Raw genomic sequence first — 15,691 nt, forward strand, 5'->3', positions numbered from 1 at the left:
ATGGACACCCATTAAGTTGTGATTTTATATGCAACAACCTTATACCCCCCCTTATAGACCGGCTTCATGAATGAGGCCTACTAATGGTAAGAATACTTTGTTCTTATATATATATATATATATATATATATATATATATATATATATATATATATATATATATATATATATAACTTATAATATTATAAAGTATAAGGGTTGAATTTTAATAATTACAATTCTAAGGATTGGAACTAAAGTTTTAATATGACTTTACTTGTTCCAAAACTTGAGGGCAAGTTTTGTAAACTTTCAAAACTTTATATTTCTCATAACTTATGAGTTAATTGAGTATTAAAATTAGGAATGGCAACGGGGCGGGTTCGGGGCGGGGCATGGTTTCCCAAACCGAACCCGATTTCTAAATGTGTACCCGACCCCGACCCGATACTCGACGAGTTTCTTATCGGGGCGCCCCGTTGGGGCTGAAACTTCCCCCGAACCCGACCCGAAACCCGATAACGACCCGAAAAGCTGACCCAAAACCCGAAATTTTGCAGAAAAAGAAGGAGAAACTACAAATACTAAATGATAAATTAAGACAGTTGCATAGGCTTAAAATACCAAATAAGTTCTTAAATCATTTAACCAAATAGAAATTACTAATAGTCTAGTATTGTAACAACAACCAACCAACCAAAATACCAAAGTACAAAATATGAAAAACTAATTCATCACAATAATACATTACCACTTAACATTAAAACAAACTCAAAATCAAACAAAATCATCCAAACTTGTTGTCCTGCTTTCTTTAGTGTTCTCCTACAAAATATTAAAGAAACTCAAAATCAAATCAAATCAAGGAAACTATATAAAATTAATATTCTTAGAAGTATCGTTTTACCTCTTCCACATCGTAATCAAATTCAACAGAATGACAATATGCCTCGGTCTCTTCAGAACAAGTTGCTGTACATAAGAAAATATAAAAGAAATTTAACAAAAATATTATTAATATGCAAAAAAGATTCATAAATTCATATAATTAATAGTATACTACCTCGAATTTCATTCAACAACCAACTTTGAGCACACATTAAAGCCTCCAATGTCTTTGGATGAAGTCGACTACGATAAGGACTTAGTAATCTTCCACTAGTGTTGAAAGCTGATTCTGAGGCAATAGTGGAAACGGGAATAGCTAATATATCTTTAGCTATCCTTTGTAGTGTCGGGTATTTAATCCCATTTGTTTTCCACCACGCCAACAAACCAAGTTCCATGTCTTTAGACAACAATTTCTCTTTCAAGTAGTTATCCAACTCACTCATACCTCTTGAGTCATCATCATCTCTTGTAATAGAAGCAATATCTGATAAGAGCTTTTTGAATCCAACATGATGACCGGAAGACATACTAGAACCAACTGAAGATGAACAGGGAACTGAACCATCATAAACATCTAATGTTTAGTATACAAATGTTAATAATTTAAGATAATGCTCTATTTATTATATAAACAATAAGAAAAATACAATACCTTGACTCTTCCTTTTTCTAGATGCATTACTTGACTCGTATTCTTGAAACAAAGTTTTGACAAACCCCTCCAAATTTTGAAATTCAATCGTTGCCTTTTCATCTCCATAAAGCACAGACAAAAGTAGCTCCACAAACTTTAACTTGTATCGTGGATCTAAAACCGCTGCCATTCCCATTATCCCATGAATTACAGACCAATGCTTATTGAACTTAGAAACCATTTGTTCAACCATCTCCCTAATCTCCTCAATAGGAGATTTTATCCACTCACGCAAAGAATACCCAATCTAACATAACAAAGGAAAAAAAACATTAGCTATAGGATACTTTGAACCAGAGAACATAACAGTCACCTCATAAAAAAGCTGTAATCTTTCACAAATCTCACTAGCCAACTCCCAATCCTGGTCTGTAGGAAAACATGTATACTTTGGGTCTCTTGTCTTTACCCGATCGAAAACCTCTTTGTAGCTTATAGCAACACTCAACATCAAGAATGTAGAGTTCCACCGCATCTTGCAGTCAAGTATCAACTTCTTTGAGTATGGTATTCCCAGCTGTTCTGCTGTTGTCTCAAAATTTTGCTCCCTCTTTTGTGATGCGGACCAAAATGCAACACTCTCTCTGATTCTCTCAATCTCAGATTTAATGAGAGATAAGCCATCTTGGACAATAATATTAAGAATATGTGCACAACAACACATATGAAACAAATCACCATTCATCATTAGTGATTTTAGAGGAAGTTTCTCTAATAATATCATGATAATTGCATCATTTGTGGTGCAATTATCCACAATAAGAGTTTGCACTTTCCTATCAAGATTCCAATCACACAAAATTACATAAAGTATGTCGGCAAGAACATCAGATGTATGCAGACAAGGCACGTAAATAAACCTGTTTAATTGCACCACAAATGATTGAGAGAATCAGAGAGTGTTAATATATATATATATATATATATATATATATATATATATATGTGTGTGTGTGTGTGTGTGTGTGTATGTGTGTGTGTGCGTGTGTGTTAATATTAACATATAAATAATAAGTATGTATAAATTGTAGTTAAATAAGTATAATATATCTCATAATTCTGCTTTGCAAGTTCCAATTTATATCTATAAAATGTGTTGTGATTGCCACAAACCCTTTTTTTATGATTAGATGTCCACATATCGGTAGTAACTCAATTTTGCTTTTGTTCTTTGCTAACAAACTTATAGTTTTATCCCTCTCATAATTATAAATACTTTTGATATCACCCTTGATGGTGTTTTGACAAGGAACCTTAAACAAAGGTTGAAGACCTCCCACAAACTTCCTAAATCCATGATGCTCTACAATTGAAAGCGGATACTCATGTACAATAATCATTTTAGCCAAATCCTTCCTTGAAGTATCAGCATTAAATGTATAATTTGAAACATGTGTTGTAGTACCATCTATTTTCTTTTTTTCTTGCACCAAGATAGATTGGCGAATATCTGTAGAAGGTTTATGTATACAACGTTTATAATGTGGAAGTAAATGTTTTGTGCCATTCTTGCTATCTACACCCAATAATTTAGAGCAATATTTACATCTTGCTTTGACTTCGCCGTTCAATTTAAATTTTATAAAATAAAACCATGCCGGTGAACGTGTTGTCCTTTTCGAACCAACCACTTCATCTCCATCTTCATCAAAAAATGTATCAATAATATTTGTCCCATCTTGATCCACAGAATCAATATTTTGTTGATTAGAACCCGAACCTCCCACATCTTGACTACTTGCTATTGCAACATGATTTTCACTTGTTGGAGCATGATTTTGAATTTTTGAATTCATATTTACTGAAAAAAATAAAAACCAATGTCATAGCAAGACTCAAAAAATCTATCTAACCAGATTACAAAACAGAAATCAACCCAAATCAGATTCTTAAACAGTTCTATTTAAGTGCCTATATGTTCATTTGAAAAAAAATAAGTCAACTAATAATCTAATATATGCATTTGAATATTTGCAATAAGATTCATCAGTACAGTTCAAATCAGCTCAAAATCAATTTAAATCATATTTGAAATCATCATAATTATGAAACTATCCATAACTGTGTGTTTTGTAAAACCCTAATTCCACAAATCCTTATAGCAACAAGAGTGAATCCCGTATGAAATTTGAACCAAACAAGGCTCTGTATAAATGCAATGTTGGACTCCAATTTCTTTGTCATCAATCATATTCAAATTCATCAGAGTTCGAAATCATTAGAGTGATAGAGTTTAATTAAGCATTATTCTTACCTGGATTTAGATTGTGTTGAACAGATGTGCTTCGAGCCTTTAACTTCGATTATGCGATTTCTGTTATTCCGTATCTCCAAACGACGCAACGATTACAGGATGCGAGTGAAACCAATGAGCGGCGAGGAAACGATTCGAGAATCGAGATTGCGATCGACTCTCCGTGGAGGCGACACATGATTCGAGTCTGCGAAGTGCGAATGTGCAATCGACTTTCTTTGGACTTGTCGGGTGGAACTGGAAGCGAATAGAAGCGAGTCGTTGGTAACGTGATTTTAGGGTTCTAAGGGGCTTAAATGTAATTATATATATACATACATACATACATACATATATATATACATATATATATATATATATATATATATACATATATATATACATATATATATATATATATATATATATATATATATATATATATATATTTTCGGGTTGGGTCGGGTCAGGGCATGCATACTCCACTCCCTACCCCGAACCCGAAATAAATACCCGATACCCATCCCGTTTCCTGATAAGCGCGACCCGACTCGCCCCGAAATCTTCAGGAATCTGGTTTTCCCGTCGAGTTCGGGTTCTTTTGCCATCCCTAATTAAAATGGAGATTCTTCATTTTTATAACTCATGTGTTCTTATAATGGTTTTTAATTAAAGTGTGACCTTTGGTTTTCCATAACTTGAGGACAAGTTATGAACTCCATTAAAACACATAATGATCAAGAATTAAACTACCAAGGAGGTTACAAATAATTCCTATGATCATTTAATCTCATAAGTTCAAGAACATGATTATCAATAATTTCAAGAATCATAAATAACTTATATAAGACTTGTAATTTTTGATAATAACCATTGTAAATAGATTAGCATAAACATTACACCATCTAAAATAGGTTTTATAACACCAAAACAGTTTAGTGTAATGTTTCTAGTCCATTTCCAACAACAAAATTCGAAAATCTGGACACTGCAGCCTCTACTTGTCGACTGCATGTACAGACTCAACGAGTAGCATACATTTCTTCATGGACTCGTCGAGTCCCCCCATGGACTCGACGAGTTCATACATGCAGTGAACAAAAAATTCGATTTTCAAGCTATTTGCATCAAGTATCAAGTAAACAAGCCTAGGATCTGATACCACTGTTGGGTTTTGAGCATTCTAACACTCCTATGGTGTACATGCAACCCTAGAAACCTTGGATCTATGTTTGACTAAGATACATGCAAATAATTATTTTTCCAAGGTTCTTATCCTAACTAGCATGGCATGGGGTACTTGAATCAAATAAAGCTAGTAGAATTACTTACCTTGTAGTAGTTGTTGATTGCTTGGAGTTTGAGAGCCTAGCACCAATAATGTGGATGCCTCAAATGGAAGTCACAAATCACCACAAACTTGGAAACTTGAGAGAATAGTCACAACCATCTTGAAATCGGCCCTCTTAGTTTACACACATCAACTAGTGCAATTTCAAGAACCAAAGCCTCCTTTATATAGTGTGGTGGATTAGGGTTACATCTATGTAAACCCTAATACCCATGTCTTTTCATTTCCATGAGATCCATGGGTTAAAGCTCCATAGAGTATCCATGGACTTTCCATGCAAGCCTAGCCCATTCCAAATAAGCATTAGCTCACACTATATAAATACAAGAGCCCATATTTAATTAGTCATACTTTTGATCTCTAAATTAATTCTAAATTAATTATAGATCAACACTAATTAAATAATATGATTTTTTATTAATATATTAGAACTTATAATATATTAATAAATCATAACTTATACTATTTTCAAAACGTTACCCTTAAATTGTTTGGGTGAAGTGCAACCCAAATGCACCATGTCGGGTTCGGTCAAGTACATACTAAATGTAGTTATGGACTTAGACACTATCTCCAACACTTCAAATCTACAAATGAATATGCGACAAACCCGAGAAGCTTCGAATACCCATCATTCTCCCCCTTTTATAATCAAAAAATGATTATAAAACCCATTAAGGGTAAGAAGCGCTCGAGGAATATACAATACTATACTCCCCTTTGATGTGTACCAAAAATGAATCACCAAAAATCTTGCACGGAAAAACAATCACGAAAAAGCCACAAAAAATTTCCAATTTGTGAATTTTTTTGACTTTTTTGGTGAAAGTTGCAAGATTTCCCAAAATTCGGGTAGAAATTGTCACTTTCTGAAACTTTCAGGGACCCATTGCACCAAAAACAACCAAATATGCGAAATTCTCCCCCATTTGCAAAATTGGGTAGAAAATGTAAATTCACACAAACTGCATGGACCAAAAATGAACATGCTTCAATTTCCAGCAAAAACAGTTTTGTTTCGAATTTGGGTGCAAACTGCCAAACATTTGAAACCTTAGGGACCATTTTCGAAAATTCCGCCCTTTGTTCTCAATTCATACGAAACGTACGAAGCCCATCCAGTGAATAGTAACCATTAGTAAGAAATTTCTTATTCTTTCCCAAAACACCCTACGTTCAATAAGCATGATCATTACCCTTCGCTGATTTAATATATATATATATATATATATATATATATATATATATATATATATATATATATATATATATATATATATATATGACTGTTCACATCAAACCCATGTCAATTCTTCATTCACAACCCAAGTTTCATACATCCCCAAATCAAACCCAACACCTAATCTACTCTCAAAACTCCATTCGAAATTCTCTGTAAGGATTCGAAATCAACTCCTAACTTCCTTTGAAATCAAAAATCAAAGTCCATTTTCTGTCAAGCACAAATCGATTCTAACTCCTTTTTTCGCTATAACATTCAAACCTTAATTAAGAACAAAATCAAAGCAATAGCGGTTCATCAATTCTTCATATACACATACCAGTTAAGCTTCGAATCATATCTTTGACCGTCGATTCTCAAACCAGTTAGCTAAATATGTTCAATACTTTGTTCGACATCACAACCCAAAATAAAATCTGTTCTGTTCCAACAATCCAAAAAACCTGTTCGTCAACCATCAACATCAACAATCGACTTCGACACATTAACTCCAGAGATCGAGTTCCCAGTTGGTTTAACGAACCCAAGAAATAATCAATCAACATAATCAAAATCGATTCTGGATCTCAATCAATTTTCTGTTCAATTCCAAAATTGTCCTTCATTTTCAACTTCGTTCATTGAATCACTTCAACATATCGTATTAACAACTAAAACTTATCACTTTGAATCAATTAAACTTTCAAAGTCATCAATTTTGACTTTCTTATTTTCGGGTATCAACACCAATTATCAATTTTGTAGACTTCGATACTTCACCACAAATTGATTTGTACATAAAAGTCAATTCAAATACAAAACCATTGAAATCAATTTCAACATCAGTTTTATTCCAAATTAGTCTACAATCCTTAACTTGACTTCCAAACAATGATACTAGAATGCGAATGAACAAAATCGAATTTTGACTTTTTCACTCAATTTGACCTAACAATCTCTCTCAATTCGTTCGTATATGCAAACAATCAATAGAAACATTCGAGTATGAATTTGACTCTAAGCAAGGAATTTTCGATTTCAACTCATGATGAAGCACCTGACGAAGCACGTCTTAAAAAAATAAGATGAACTTTTTGACCAAAGAAATCGAATATACAAATAAGCGAAGTGAATCTTGAATTCAATGAACAGTACTTGAAAACATATGGGCTCATGTAAATGTTTAGATGAATAGTATTGAATTTGTAGAAGTGGGCTCAACAAACAGTAATATTAAGATTTGGATTTGCGCTTTTTCAATGGATATTAAAATTCAATATAGATCATGAACAGTAACAACTTCGATCCAATCTGGATTGATCTATGAAAGAAAATAAATTGGATCTTTAATTGGGCTTGAAACAAATTCGATCCAATCTGAGACAAAACGATCGAAAATCATAAACGCAACACACGAATCAAAATCATGGACATTTTGGAATCCATTTGAGAATTTGAGATACCTTTTTGACGAATCGAGATCCATTTTCAATGAACGAATCAAATTTGGAAGATCTTGGTTCTTTTGTTGGAATGAGAAAATCTCCGATTTGAACATTGTACCACCCATTATGCGAGATGTACAACTCGTTCTTCGTGTTCTTCGTGTTCTTCAATGTTACAAGAACATCTTCAAAAGAACCACCAACACTATTGGGTTTTGACTTCAAATTCAACGCAACATTTGAAGATTGTTGCTTTGGAACCCAAATTTGCTTCACAGATTTTGACTTCACAACATTTGACGATTTTTGTGAGTAAACCCGTTTGTTTTTCCGATTAATCTTCTTCTTCTTTTTCTTTCTCATCTTTTTGCATCTTGAAGACTTGATTTCATGAACAAACCCACTTTCCACAACATCATCTTTGTGTGTTTAAATCAAATCTTTTGGAGTTTGATATTTGTGAATTTCTTGAACCACCGGCTTTCGATAAGGAATCATTCCTTCAAACGAATCACAAGAACACAAAATATCATCGGTTTGAACTACAATTGAACAAAAAACTTTTTCATCATGAGAATCAACTTGAACTCCTTTTTCTTGAGCATCAAGAACATCACATTGAACTCCATTTTCAAGAACTTCAACAAACTTAAGAGCACGAAGATCTTTTGGATCTTCAATAAGAGAAACATATTTCTTATCGAAAAAATATTTTTCTTCTCCATTATTATCAGTACTATGAGTTGACATGGACCATGTAATAGCAGCCAACCATTTAATCTCACAAAGTGGTTGAAATTTCAAGCCTCCATGATCATCCTTCAAACCTCCATAAGAAACCATAGTTTCCCAATATATCAACTTGTTTAACACCAACCCATAATATTGATCTTTATTAACTTTGTATTTGATATCTGCAACGATCACAATCCAAGAATTTTAAGGCAAATTCACCATGATCACAAAAACTTGAATATTTCTAGAGAGAGAAAGTGATTTTGAATGGGTTTTCTAGAGAGAGAAAGAGACATTAACAAGTATTCTAGAGAGAGAAAGTCAAATTATGGATCAAATCAAGGAAAAATTCGACTTCTAGAACTCATAACACTCTCTAATCACGAAGATCAATAAGAACATGAAGAATCACCAAATCAAGATAGCCATCAAGGATCAATTCTTGATCCAATCAAGAACCGGCTCTAATACCAATTGATGTGGTGTTTAATAAGATAGCATGTGCGGAATATGAAACATCTAGTGAATCAACTGATGGGTTTTATACAAACAATCCTATGTGTGCATGCAACCCTAATTTGGATCTATGTTTTGCTATTAGATACACAACATTATGAACACAAGAATAAAACCCTAAAGAACAATGCTATTTTCGAAATTAATATACAAGGTTAGATTACATACCTCTAGTTGTTATATTGCAATAACAACTTAAATCTTCAAACCCTAAGTCTTAAAAGCAAGCACCACAAGTGTAGTGCCTCTAATGGCTCACAAACACCACAAGCAAGTGGAGAGGCTATAGAGAGAGAAGGGAGGAGGTGAAATCGTCCTTGGGACTTCTTAGAAGCATGTACATGAATTCTCAAGGCCTAGGGGTCTTTATATAGGGTTTAGATTAGGGTTTCAGTCCTTATCCTTATCCAGTTACTTGCCCACCAAGCAACCACAAGATAAGCCTTGAAAAACCCTTATCTCTTGGACGTTGCAACAATTTTTTGCTATGTCTAATACTCAAAACCAGTTCCAACAAGCACGGGTTTGTTCCAATGCTCAAAACCAGTTCATAAGCACTCATGAACGTTGCAACAATTTTTTGCTATGTCTAATACCATTTAGACAATCTACACACCAATTCATGACAATCTTCATTCATATCTACTTCCGACATATGAACGATTGTGGACAATTTGAATAATTCGATTATTCTTAATAAACTCAATTATTCTAGAAGTCAAAACATGCAAAGTGAAACAATAGTTAAACAATTAACATAAGTCAGTAACATTACTCATAAATAAAACTCCTTTATTCAATCGTCAAATGTTAATTACATTTATCTATTACATGTTTCTACTGCTATCTAATCTATGCTAATATCATCCTTCAGCCCAATACTCCTAGCATGCTGCAAGTGCTTAACCCTACTCAGTCCCTTCGTAAGCGGATCTGCTGGGTTATCTTCTGATGATATCCTCTTTACTACGAGTTGTCCTTCTTCTACACGATGTCTGATGAAGTGATATTTTCTGTCAATATGTCGAGATCTGCCATGATCCCTCGGTTCCTTGGTCAAGGCAACTGCTCCTTCATTATCACAGAAAATCTCTATGGGCTCCTTTATGGCAGGTACAACTCCAAGGTCACCGATGAAGTTCTTCAACCATATTGCCTCCTTCGACTTTTCGCTCGCTGCAATGTACTCTGATCCGCATGTTGAATCAGCTACAGTTTCCTGCTTGGAACTCTTCCAAGTTACTGCTCCTCCATTTAGGGTAAAGACCCAGCCCGACTGCGAACGGTAGTTGTCCCTGTCGGTATGAAAGATGGCGTCACTATACCCTCGCACCTTCAAGTCATCACTCCCTCCGAGGACTAAAAACCATTCCTTCGTCCTCCGAAGGTACTTAAGGATATTCTTCACCGCAATCCAATGGGCTCTGCCAGGGTTCCCTTGATATCTACTAACCATGCTCAAAGCAAAGGCTACATCAGGGCAAGTACAAGTCAAAGCGTACATGATTGAGCCAACTGCGGAAGCGTATAGAACTCGGCTCATTTCAGCTATCTCAGCTTTGGTACTCGGACTTTGATTCTTACTCAACTTGGCATTACTTTGTATCGGTAATTCTCCCTTCTTTGAGTTTTCCATACTAAAATGTTTTAGTACCTTCTCTAAGTAAGTGTTCTGACTAAGTCCTATTAGTCTCTTACTTCTTTCTCTTACTATCCTTATTCCCAAAATATAGGAAGCCTCTTCGAGGTCCTTCATAGCGAAGCACTTCCCCAGCCAGGACTTAACTTCCTGCAGAGTCGGTACGTCGTTTCCTATGAGTAATATGTCATCGACATATAGAACGAGGAAGCTTACTATACTCCCACTGGCTTTGACATATATACACGATTCATCTTTGCTTCATACAAATCCAAACTCTTTGACTTTCTCATCGAAGCAAAGATTCCATCTGCGAGACGCTTGCTTAAGTCCATAAATGGACTTCTCAAGCTTACACACTTTATTCGGATGCTTCGGATCCACAAACCCCTCTGGCTGAGCCATGTAAACATCGTCAGCCAACTTCCCGTTGAGGAAAGCGGTATTGACATCCATTTGCCAAATCTCATAATCATGAAATGCGGCAATAGCTAGCATCACTCTAATAGACTTTCTCTTTGCAACTGGTGAGAAGGTCTCATCATAGTCAATTCTGGGAGTTTGAGTAAAGCCCTTCGCAACCAATCGTGCCTTATACGTGTGTACTTTTCCATCCACATCGGTCTTCTTCTTGAAGATCCATTTGCACCCAATGGTCTTACGTCCGAGCACATTATCAACCAAATTCCAAACTTGGTTATCATACATGGATTGGATCTCGCTATCCATTGCCTCTTTCCATTTTGCAGACTCCGGGCCTGCCATGGCTTCCTTATAGCTATTAGGTTCATCAAGGTTTATTAGTGTACTATAACTAATATACGTGTCCCCTTCGGTAGTAATATGAAAACCATACAAATGGGGTTGAACTCTAACTCTTTTGGAATGTCTAAGAGGTAATGATACGTCAATCGGTTCAACCGGAGTTTCCTCCTTGGGTTGAGCGCCAGCGGTAGAGGTTCCTTCATCTATCGACTCTTGAATCTCTTCAAGATCGATTTGCCTCCCACTGTCTCCTTGGCCTATGAGTTCTCGCTCTCGGAAAACTCCTCTCATCGCAACAAAGACAACATTGTCCTTCGGTCTATAGAAGAGATATCCAAAGGATTTCTGCGGGTAGCCAATGAAAATACATCGCTCACTGCGAGGTTCGAGCTTGTCGTGACTATCTCGTCTTACAAAAGCCTTGCAACCCCAAACCTTGATATGTGCTAACGAGGGAGCTTTCCCTGTCCACATCTCGTGAGGTGTTTTGCCAACCTTCTTAGTAGGGACTCGGTTAAGGATATGGGTGGTAGTCTCTAAGGCATACCCCCAAAAAGCGATAGATAGTGAAGCACGACTCATCATAGAGCAAACCATGTCCAACAAGGTTTGATTACGCCTTTCTGCCACACCATTTAGCTACTGTGTCCTAGGTGGCGTCAATTGTGAAACTATTCCACACTCCTTGAGATAATCGTGGAATTCAAGACTTAGGTACTCTCCTCCTCGATCGGATCGAAGCATCTTGATTTTCCTGCCCAATTGATTCTCTACTTCATTCTTGAACTCTTTGAACTTTTCAAATGTTTCTGACTTTTGCTTGATTAAATAGATATACCCATATGTACTATAGTCATCGGTAAAAGTCACGTAGAAGAGGTTTCCATCCTTGGTGGTAGATCTAAACGGTCCACACACATCGGTATGTATGAGGTCCAATAGACCCTCACCCCTTTCGCACGTACCAGCGAAGGGTGACTTAGTCATCTTTCCAAGTAAACAAGACTCGCATGTGTCATCTTCCCTAAGATCGAATGACTCCAACACTCCATCCTTTTGGAGTTGGGCTATGCGTTTCTTGTTGACATGTCCAAGACGACAATGCCACAAGGATGCCTTATCCATACTATTGGAAGAATCTATGCATAAAACATCATTTCCTAAGTTATCAACAATCATAACAGTTTCATAAATTCCATTACACGGTATTGCTTCAAAATAAAAGACACCATTTAGATAAGCCAAAATAGAACCATTCTCATTATTAAAAGAAAATCTAAAACCTTGTCTAAACAAACCATGAAATGATGTTTCTAGCCATTTCTGGCGAATAGCAACAATTGTTCAAATCTAAAGATAAACCATTCCTAAGCACTAAAGAATACACTCCAATCTTGGTCACAGGCGACGATCTTCTGTTCCCCATGATTAGATTTATTCTTCCATGCTCCACATCCCTATTTCTTCTTAGTCCCTACAATTCAGAACAAATGTGGTAACCACACCCGGTATCGAGGACCCAAGAAATAGCATGAGATGAATCACTAGATTTAATTGTATATATACCTATGAAAGACGGCTTGATCTTTCCTTCCTTGATAGCTTGCAGGTACTCTGGGCAGATTCTCTTCCAATGGCCTATTTTGTGGCAATGGTGGCACTCTGCCTCCTTTGGGTTAGAAGTAGGCTTAGCGGGATCAACTTTTTTCCCACTAGAAGAGGAACATCTCGGGACTTTCCCTTGCGGTGGCTCTTAGACGGAGCCTTCCTCTTCTTGCCTCTTCCTTGCCCAATGGCCAAAACAGGAGCAACGGGTGGATTGGGAGTAGGTGCAACAGACTTGTCCTTGAGATTGCTATCAGCAACCCTACGGAGACCTTGGAGCTTGCTTAGGGTGACCTCTTCCTTATTCATGTGGTAGGTCATCCTAAATTGATTGTAACATGGCGACAAAGAGTGAAGCACCATGTCGATCGCCAAGTCTTCCCCAAAGTCAACATTTAACTTGCGAAGTCGATCGACATACCTTTGCATCTTTTGCAGGTGCACGGTAAGAGATTCTCCATGAACCATTTAGGTGGAAATCATGTTAGTGAAAATCTCGTAATGCTCTTGCCTCGTGTTTTGGTGGTATCTCTCCAACAAGTCTTGGTGCATTTCGTACGGATACATGTCCTCGTAGGACTTTTGGAATTCGGAGTTCATAGTGGCTCTCATGATGCAATGAACCTTCGTTGCATCACGCTCATGAGTTTCAAAAGAGGTGATTTCAGCTGGAGTAGCGATTTCAGGATTGATCTTCTCGAGCTTCTCATCGAGGACATACTCCTTGTCCTCGTAGCGAGCGATCGTGCGAATGTATCTTATCCATTCGCTAAAGTTCGTTCCATCGAAAGCCACCTTTTGGCAAAGGCTCATCAATGTGAACGAGCTAACAGCAGCGTTGTTTGCGTTTGACATCTACAAGGACAAAGATAGATTAGAATATGAATCCCTAATTATCACCCAATAAGAAGAATTTGGGTTAGGATCCAACAACAATATTTACACATTAGAAAAGGGATGCCGTAATCCAACATGCAAACAATTTGAAGGTAAGTGAATGACGATTCACTAATTCTCCATCATGAAAACATAACTTTAAGTTCTAAATGCATTGAGAATTCCTAGGTTTGGATGAGATTCATTGAAACCTTTCAATGGCATGTTTAAATCTCGATATGCCCCTCTCATTTGTGACTGGGATACCGAGGATCACAAAGTGAGTGTGAATTACCATGCAAATTCACCTGGTGCCTTCATTGTAACAATCACCTATTCGATGTGCCGGTAAACCACACACACTCCATCAAACTATGATAAACAATGAATCACCCTTTTCCACCTTCGCTTAGAACCAATTAGTGTGTCGGTAAACCACACATACTCCACTAACTTCTTAGCAAGGTGCAAAGTGTAATTTCATGGGATTGCATCAATTCACTTTTCCTAAAGTAACTAGGATTGGGAAAATTTTGAAAAACATGTAGTTACTTTGTATTTCATATTATACTTTTAATGAGAGGATGAGGTTGCCATATCCTACCCGTTCAGCTAACGACCCTCCACCGATCAAGCAAGCGGTGGGTGTGAGTGTACACCCATTAAGCGCCATTTTATAGGCAACAACCTTATACCCACCTTATAGACCGGCTTCGTGAATGAGGCCTACTAACGGTAAGACTAGCATATTAATTATACATATATATATATATATATATATATATATATATATATATATATATATTAAACTTGTAATAATATAATAGTATAGGGTGTATTTTAAACATTTCAAAAATACTAGGTTTTTGATCTCCAATTTAAAATTTTCGAAATTTAATACCATTTAAGTTAAAATTTTAAATATTAAAACTCTTGATTTAATAATTATCACAAATTAAACTATTAATTTAAATTATTAAATCATAATGGATTATCTAAATCATGAGGATAATTACCATTTAAACAATTAACTTATCCTAATCCCTTTTATCCCTCTAAACATCGAATATAATGGGATGAGATAATTCAAAATCTTTAATTACGATATTTAGCCATTAAAAGATAATTACAAGATATGAGATTATCCAAATCCCTAAAATTTAGGATCTTATCTTGGGGAAGGAGGCAAATCTCGAAATCTAAGGGTTTGCAAACCCTAGATTTCGAAATCTTGGATTAAAAGGAAAGGATTCAAAAACCCTTTCAAGATTTTCGCAAATTAGGGTTAGGAAACCCTAATTTCGAAATCTATAGCCTCCTAGGGTTTATTGGCTATAAACCCTAATTTGTCAAGTTCATACAATTGAATAATACTAATTGAAAACAAGTTAACCAAAGGCTCTAATACCACTGATGGGTTTTATACAAACAATCGTATGTGTGCATGCAACCCTAATTTGGATCTATGTTTTGCTATTAGATACACAACATTATGAACAAAAGAATAAAACCCTAAAGAACAATGCTACTTTCGAAATTAATATACAAGGTTAGATTACATACCTCTTGTTGTTATATTGCAATAACAACTTAAATCTTCAAACCCTAAGTCTTGAAAGCAAGCACCACAAGTGTAGTGCCTCTAATGGCTCACAAACACCACAAGCAATTGGAGAGGCTATAGAGAGAGAAGGGAGGAGGTGGAAATCATCCTTGGGACTTCTTAGAAGCATGTACACG

The 15,691-nt window shown here is 36.0% G+C and overlaps 1 protein-coding gene across 1 annotated transcript; it reads right to left on the minus strand.

Annotated features, from left to right (window-relative positions):
* Positions 1-756: 756 nt before the first annotated feature.
* On the minus strand, positions 757-8,658 carry LOC145036078 (zinc finger BED domain-containing protein RICESLEEPER 2-like). The gene is made up of 8 exons (XM_078984559.1): positions 8,433-8,658; positions 3,171-3,365; positions 2,678-3,080; positions 1,878-2,340; positions 1,523-1,811; positions 1,043-1,444; positions 887-951; positions 757-804 (listed from the first exon to the last, which is right to left on the minus strand). Exons 1-8 carry the CDS (start codon positions 8,656-8,658, stop codon positions 757-759), a joined length of 2,091 nt encoding a protein of 696 aa, XP_078840685.1.
* Between the last annotated feature and the right edge of the window lie 7,033 nt (positions 8,659-15,691).

This window comes from Lactuca saligna, chromosome 3 (assembly GCF_052625555.1).
Source record: "Lactuca saligna cultivar CGN05327 chromosome 3, ASM5262555v1, whole genome shotgun sequence".
Taxonomy (NCBI): domain Eukaryota; kingdom Viridiplantae; phylum Streptophyta; class Magnoliopsida; order Asterales; family Asteraceae; genus Lactuca; species Lactuca saligna.

Bases quoted from the DNA above. Each gene is read 5' to 3' on its own strand.
- LOC145036078 (XM_078984559.1), bottom strand. From the start codon at position 8,658: ATGGTTTCTTATGGAGGTTTGAAGGATGATCATGGAGGCTTGAAATTT. The intron at 3,366-8,432 runs GTGATGTTCTTG...TATTTTTTTCAG, and splicing joins TCTTGAAAATGGAGTTCAAT to TAAATATGAATTCAAAAATT. The intron at 1,812-1,877 runs GTGACTGTTATG...TTGTTATGTTAG, and splicing joins GATTACAGCTTTTTTATGAG to ATTGGGTATTCTTTGCGTGA.